General features: G+C 44.2%; 1 protein-coding gene across 1 annotated transcript; it reads left to right on the forward strand.

The window, feature by feature from the left end:
- The first annotated feature begins 5,327 nt into the window (after positions 1-5,327).
- LOC139224739 (histone H4) lies at positions 5,328-5,675 on the forward strand. The gene has a single exon (XM_070856047.1). The coding sequence runs from the start codon at positions 5,349-5,351 to the stop codon at positions 5,658-5,660; it is 312 nt and encodes a 103-aa protein (XP_070712148.1). The 5' UTR covers positions 5,328-5,348; the 3' UTR covers positions 5,661-5,675.
- Positions 5,676-7,970: the final 2,295 nt, after the last annotated feature.

Here is a 7,970-nt window from a genome sequence, read left to right on the forward strand (position 1 = left end):
ATCCTCCTCACAGTAAATCTTTGGACACTTCTTAGAGGTGACAAAGCAGCTCCAGGAGACCACAGCTCGGACTGCAGGTCTGTGAACAGACTCCAGACATCTCTAATGCTCTCTGAAGTGTTCTTGTTTTTTAATATTTTAATCACCGCACTGTTAACTCCCCGCACTTACAATAATGATGGCTTTTAACCCTTTAACCTTCTGGTAGAGCACATTTTGACTCACTATATCTTATTGAAAACATGTTTTATTTACGACATCTCAACCATTTGGTAGAGGCCAATATTTCAAAAAATGTGGGGTCTGTTCATAAAAAAACATTGATTTTTGTAATTAGTGCCCCAAGGAAATAAAATATATAAAGAATAGATTTTTTCATTGCTTTTTTCTTGGTGAGGATGTTAAAGGGTTAAAGATAAGTTTGCTGGATAGGCCACACCAGTCTCTCTGCAAATGGTGATATTCACTGGTAAAATCACCATATAATGATTTACAACAAGGACTGTGTCTGGCTCTCCCTTTCCCTTTTCCACTTGGAGAGATCTCTGATCCACAGAGCACCGTGAGGGACGGCAGCACACACATTTTTAACAAAAGCTATTTTTGACCTACAGCCGAGCTCCACCAGCCCTAAAGCACCATGTCCCTGACTTTCCAATGATAAATCCTCCCTGGTTGTTCCCCACACTAAGCTAACACACTGTTTTTTCACTTTAATAATCATTTTGATGGTTGGAGGAAGAATGTTTGCCAGGAAAAGGAGTTTAGACAGAAAGTTCTGACAATATTAACACTGGTTTTATGGTTGGTATCTTTGTTTTCCCATGTCTTCACTTCATCTTTAACTTCACACAGTTTTTCCTCTCAGTTTCTATCCGTACAGTCAAAATACGGCAGTGGGCTACAACTATTAACAGAAACACAAAATAAAACCAGATAAGTGCACATTTAACAACCATAAACCCACAAAAAATGACCAGTAAATATACAACACATCACCGTAAAAGACACTTCCATTACAAAAAGTTTCATCACAACTCACGCTGAACTTCCTGGAGACTGTCTGAAGGTAAATGACCATGTGTGGAGCTGTGCAGACTTCAAATGGATGTAAAACCTGCACTATTTCTCTCCCAGAGTCCAACAGCATGTGTGGCCTTATGCACTCTAACATTACCATGTGACTGAGAAGACAGTGTTTGACACCTGGCACCCAAAACTCCACAACATGAAGTCCAGAAGTGTCTAAATGAAACCTTCTTGTTAAAATATGAACAGATAACATTCTTTAATTATCTGGACAAGAACATTTGGTGTGTCTTTGCCTCCTGCTCTACATGACGGGGTCGCAGCACTGAGCCCTCTGCAGGTCTGCAGGTTGTCCACACGGAGACAGAAAAGACCAAGATGCACCTGGCGGGTGTAACGATGTGTAACTCAATGGCGCCGCCTTGTGACCACAACCAGTAATATCAGGTGACTGTGTGAGCCCGTTCACAGTCTGCTTCACCTTTGGATCAAATGTCTGAATAGATCGACCACCTGGTTACAGATCTATAGGTGATCAAACTCAGTGGGCAGGAGGCCGTCTGGACCAGGACTTTTCCCCACATTGAACTGTCTGATGACCTGAACCACCTCATCTTGACTTTATTTTTTATTCTTTACAGCATGCATTTCTGTAGAAATATGGATTTAACAAACAAATGAAAAAAATTACATAATAAAGTGTGTTGAAATGTGATGTGAAGTATAAAATAATATAATTTGTTCATGCATAACCAAAACACCATTGATGAATTCACTCTCCTGTACAGATTCCCAAGTCTCTGGCTCACAATCCATCGACTGTCACCACAGTAAGCTGCACTGCTGCAGCACTAACTTCCACTGAATGTTTTTATGGCTAGCTTTATGTAATTCCTCCACTATCTTGTAGGCCTGTCTATTACGCTCTGCTCCTGAGCTCTATAAAATATAAAGAGACACAAAAAATTCAAGTTACTTTCTAAAAGCATAAACAAGTTGGTTTACAGCCAAAACCAGTTACTGCAGATGAAGTATTTTCAAGAACAGCAGCAGTAATAGACTAATTGTGGCCTATGAATTGTAGTTGAAATATAGCTAGTGATGCATGAAGTACAGTTCAGTGGACATGTGATTAATCATAATTTCCTCCCAATATAAAATCAATACTTTAGCAATTTAGCAATAGCATGACTCCTTAGATGTTACTTGATGTCCCCATAGTTTTCTTACCTGCAAGGGTTTCTTTTTAAAGAAGGTTTGAACAGAAAAACAACTTGTTTCTGGCTGTCTGTTGACCATCTTGGTTTCACTCTTTGTTTTTCACTGTCTTCCCACTGGGCAGCAGTCAGTGTCTGAGATGATGCAGCAGCTTCACTGTAGTGGCTGATGTGCAACTATGCCATCAAAACGCATGCATATACAAGAAAACAGCTTTTGAATAGCTGCACACTGTAGTGAGCTCTTACCTCTCTTATTACACACATGATGTGAGGAAAGTCTATGTCTGTTAATCTCTCACTCAAATACTCCTTTTTAGGCCTGTTACACATACACAACATATCAAAGTCAGTATTTATTAAATAATTCATTCCCTGCAGGTTGACACCCCGAGCATCTAAGGTGGCAGTGAAAATATTCCTTCTTTTATTACATGCAAACTGTGCTTGTCTTTTCTTTCTTCCAACTGTCAAAGGTGTTTGCCCCCACCAGTCTGGAGGCTCAGGGAGAGAGAAGTCTGTTGTGGGGGAGAAGGAGCCTGAGTCGCTCTCAGAGGGAGCAGAGTCTGCTTCAGGCTGGGGGAGTGGAGTCCTGGCCCGCTGGCCTGCTGTTATCATGGGGGAGCTGAAGGCAGAGCTCAGCGGACGTGTGGAATCGTGCGGCTCGATATTTTCTGTCTCGCTGAGGGGGGTGTAGCTGGACCTCCAGTTGTCAGGAATAGGGACAGGATCCCTGCTGCTGGACACCGGGCTGCTGCTTGGCTCTCGTCTTGTTGGTGTATGAAGCAGGCCGGCGGGAGAATATGTGGCCGCTTCAGCCGCACAGGCTCTCTGATGTAAATCCTGGGCTTTGTGGCCAGGGCTGCCACATCTCCAGCATTTTACAGTGTGGCACCGCTTCACCTGGTGGTCGGCAGCTTGGAGCAGCGGACAAACAAACCTGTGGATCATCCTGAACACCTTCAGAGCAGTGACACACAGCTCAGTTAAGCTCTGTAGAGACAATCAAAGCACCGTACCTTCACCTTCCTGAGTTGTGTGTGTGAGTGATTAAGAACCACACATATTCACTCTTCTAACCTCCCATTTTCTGGAAATAAAGAACCGATTCTCTGGCCAGAGTCATTTGATCATAGTTGTCCAACCAACCAGTGTTTCCTGAGGTCCCGTCCTCACATTGGTCCTTTGAGCCAGATTAGGTAAGCACTGTACGATGGAGCCTGAACCATGACCGTGCCAGCGCCAGAAGGTGAAGAATGAGCAAACAGTAGCCAAGCTAGTTGCCTCCTTCCTACAGGAACAAGATTTGGAACAAGTCATCTGACAGTGTATGACTAGCGGCTAGCTTCAAGCCAAGTGCAGACAGGTGAAATCCTGATCCTTGGCAGTCTACTCCACAGCAGATAAATAAGACTATTGTGCTGCTTGTTACATCCATGGAGTCCCCCTCTGGCACAACACTTGAGCTGCACCTCTTGCTTCTCTTCCAGCAGCAGCTTCCATCAGCCAGACTCCACCTTCATATGCTCTGCATGCTGCCTGCCTGCCCACCCTGAGTTTGCCTTTGATAATGACAAAAAAGAATCAAACAATTTCACTTCAATTCATGATAAATGTCACATAAAGAGACAAATGAAGGGACTACAGGGCTTTTACTTTGAAAGGGAAACGTGAAGTGTATTTAAAAAAATATTTACGTTTCCATTTTCCAAATATGTGACATAATCATCACATGTGGACTGTGAAATATATCAGTTTCACGGTTCTTTCTGCTGCACGTGTCGTGGAAAAATAGGCAGGACTCTGAATCTCTAGATGAGCTGCACCAGACCAGAGTCAAATGGAAGCTGGAAAAAAAATAGACGGGTTCTGCAACACACAGGTGCTGCTGAGGGAGGCAGTTAATGCAGCCATGAACCCCCCTGCCTCCATCACGCTGGCCACTGCTACAGCAACCTTGAAGCCATCGCCATTCCCCATTCCTGCACCACTTCCAATCAATGGGAGCCTACAATCAATCAATCTTTATTTATATTCATAACAGCGTTGTCTCAACACTCTTTACATAAAGAGCAGGTCTAGGCCAAACAATGTTTAATTAACAGAGAGATCCGATGATTCAGGAATTCAACATTAAGGATTGAAGAATCCCCACATGAGCAGCATCAGATATTATATTAGGAAACAGTGGAGGAAGAACTCAGAGCTGCAAGAGTCCAACCTGGAAGTGACAAATGCATGGACTCATTTTTCTGCATCATTCATAGACAACATGGGCCTGATTTTAGCAATATTATGTAGATGGAGACAGGCAGCCCTGGAAATCTGTTTAATGTGGAAGTTAAAGGACAAATTCTCCAAAAATAACTCCCAGATTCTGTACAGTGGAGCTGGAGGCCAGAGGAATGCCATCCAGAGTAGCTATATTGTTAGAAAAGGTGTCTCTGAGGTGTTTGGGGCCGAGCAGAATAACTTCAGTTTAGTCTGAGTTTAGCAGCAGAAAGTTGCTGCTCATCCAGGACTTTATGTCCTTAATGCAGACTGAAGTTTAGTTAACTGATTGGATTCATCAGGCTTTATTGATAAGTATAATTGGGCATCATCTGCATAACAGTGGAAATTAATGGATAATATTACCCAGAGGAAGCATAGCAATGTAAATAGTATCAGTCCAAACACTGAACCTTGTGGAACTCCATGTCTGACTTTAGTGTGGACAGAGGACTCATTGTTAACATGAACAAACTGACATCGATCTGAGAAACATCAGTGATGAAAAGGTGCTGATAGACTTTAGACTTTAGACTTCTTTATTTTAGATGTGTGTGACTTGATGCAGCTTCCAGCTGATTCACTGCTGCTTCTGTGTTTTCTGTCTTTCTTCTTGTCACAAAATGTAGGAAACCGTTTCAAAGAGAGACAAACCAGAGGAAGACTTTTGACTCGGAGCTGCTCAAAGTGCAGAAGGACGAGGGGCCGCTGAGGTTGGCTCCGCCCAGAGAAGGTGTCCTCTATCACGTCCGCAGTTACCATACAACCACCGCCGGTGAGCCGAACGACAGCAGACTGTTTGTAGTCACCGCAGAGAGAAGAGACGCAGAAATGAGCGGAAGAGGCAAAGGAGGAAAAGGACTCGGTAAAGGAGGCGCCAAGCGGCACCGTAAAGTCCTCCGTGATAACATCCAGGGGATCACCAAGCCCGCTATCCGCCGTCTGGCTCGCCGCGGCGGAGTCAAGCGGATCTCCGGTCTGATCTACGAGGAGACCCGCGGTGTGCTCAAGGTCTTCCTGGAGAACGTCATCCGGGATGCCGTCACCTACACCGAGCACGCCAAGAGGAAGACCGTGACCGCCATGGATGTGGTGTACGCCCTCAAGAGGCAGGGCCGAACCCTCTACGGCTTCGGAGGTTAAACCTCATCCTGGTCCGCGGATGCTGAACCTCAAAGGCCCTTTTAAGGGCCACTCACCTCCTCTAAAGTGTCTCTCCTGCTACAACTGATGGAAACTCTGCACATTAAAAGCACTCAGTGAAACTCAAGTGATGCACAGAACAAATGTTGGAACAAGAAAAGAACAGTGGAGGTTAATGGCTCTCTGTCACTGTTCCTGTCACTATTAAACACACATGGAGCCAAAACACTACTTGAACTGGGGCTGTAATATCTGCAGGTGTGTTCAGCTCTGTTGTCCAGACCACCAACAGCTAAGTGTTCATGTGCTCCAACATGTGATGGAGCTCTGCTCTGGTTTAGTGACACTATTGAAGGTCCAGACGGAGTCAAGCAGCCTGAAACAGTGAGGCAGAGTGACATCAACATTAAATAGAACTCTAAAGAGGGAAATAAAGCAGCTTTGCTCTTTTAGTTTCAATGCACCAGATTCAATAAAGTAGAGAAGCAAACACACAAGAGTCCTTTTTCAGAAACATGAACCAATATGTGGAAAGGTCCTATTTGAATATATATCAAAGTGAAAACAGTGTATTTGACATCAGTACAGCCTGTATACAGAGTAAACTATATACTTTATCAGTATATGCTTCTTCTGTATAATAAAAGGAAGATCTAAACACAAAGCTTACACATATTTGATCACAGTGCACCACGTCTAGCAGTATGTACAATGAAGTAGAATGTAGTTATTATATTACAGAGGGGACATTTGACCAGAGTTCATTTGGAAGATTCTGATCATCGCTGATAAAAGTGCAAACACAAACTCCAAGACACTTTTCTGACTGTGTTGTCTAATGAATGCACAAGTGGAGAGCATGACGGAGAATACGGGTAGATAAAATACTTTTTTTATACATGTGTGAGGGAAAGATGGCAAGAGTGTCTCCCATGTTGGATGGAGGCTGGTTCTGAAGGCTTTATTTATCTCCTCTTTCCAGCTCTTCCTGTACTTTTTATTAGTTCACAGTAGTAGAATAAAGCCATGTCTTCACATTACAACAATAACTATTTGTGCAGTGCTGTTTTTATGTGGGGGGAAAACAGCAAAAATAATTGTATATAGATATGAAGTAATGTGTCTTAAATGAAGTGATGAAGATGATGATGGTCTGCCGTCTCTTTGGATCCTGAGACACGAAGATAAACCACCAACTCTCTCGGCAGAGCTGCTTTGTCTACTGGTTTCTACTGGTGCAGATCAACACTCGGTAATTTCATCAGCCTGGAAGAAGAAAATAAAGCTCCATCAAACAGCGGAACAACTATCGGGAAGCGTGAGTAAAGAAAAGTCTCCACACAGTTTCTACCAAAGCAGCACACCAAGAATTATTCAGACCAGCAGTTCAGGGACCATCTGACCTGAAACAGTGAGCCAGAGGGAGTCCACATGAAATCTGACTAACTAGAGAAGTCAAGCAGCTTCACGATGGTCCTGGTTGAACGAGGGCGCTACACGATGGCGTCCACACATCCAGGACGTTTGCTCCTCAGGTGGAGACGCTATGAATTCTTGACGAGAGCACAAACAGCTCCTTTCCCTTCGACCCACGAGGGACGACAACAAGTAACTTAACTCTCCCTGCAGTCAGTGACGGCAGCAGAACAGTGACAGTGGTGGAAACGTGCCGACACGTAGAAACATTATGAAACACGATGGAAATGCTCGGCCGACTGAGGCCTTCAGCTCAGGATGTTTCTGCTCCAACAGCGTCTGTAGGTCATGATGCTGGCTACAGGCCGTCTGTCTGTCCTCTGCTCCTCCACACAGGAAAGGTTCATATCTGTCACAACCTGAACTCACATCAGTCACATGGCTGCTAGGTCACCACGTGCCCACAGTCAGAAATCAGCCAACCTGGAAACATCTGAAAAACACAAACTACATCCGTTTGTTTGCTTTTTCGTTTTCCTTGATCATGAAAACTGTTATTTTCCAGGTGGTTTTGGTGACGACAAAAACAGAAACTCTGACCCATTTTTCAGCCTCCTGTGTGTTTTCAGGTTGAGTGAAATGACTGAGAGAACAGATGAAACACGGAGCCTGTAACACATATTGATTGTAGTGATGTCATCTTGTGTCTCTCTGATCTTCTCCCAGTCTGTCTCTGTGTTCACAGGACCAGCTGCTTGATGATGGCGCGTGCTCACTCTGAGCACAGCACTCTGACCAATCCTGTGCGAGCGACAGCTCACCTCATTTGCATGGAGCGCAAACAAAGGAGGCGGCTCGACGCTGCAAACTTCATAGTTGGCAGCAAAACTGCTC

This window comes from Pempheris klunzingeri, chromosome 3 (genome assembly GCF_042242105.1).
Source record: "Pempheris klunzingeri isolate RE-2024b chromosome 3, fPemKlu1.hap1, whole genome shotgun sequence".
NCBI lineage: Eukaryota > Metazoa > Chordata > Actinopteri > Acropomatiformes > Pempheridae > Pempheris > Pempheris klunzingeri.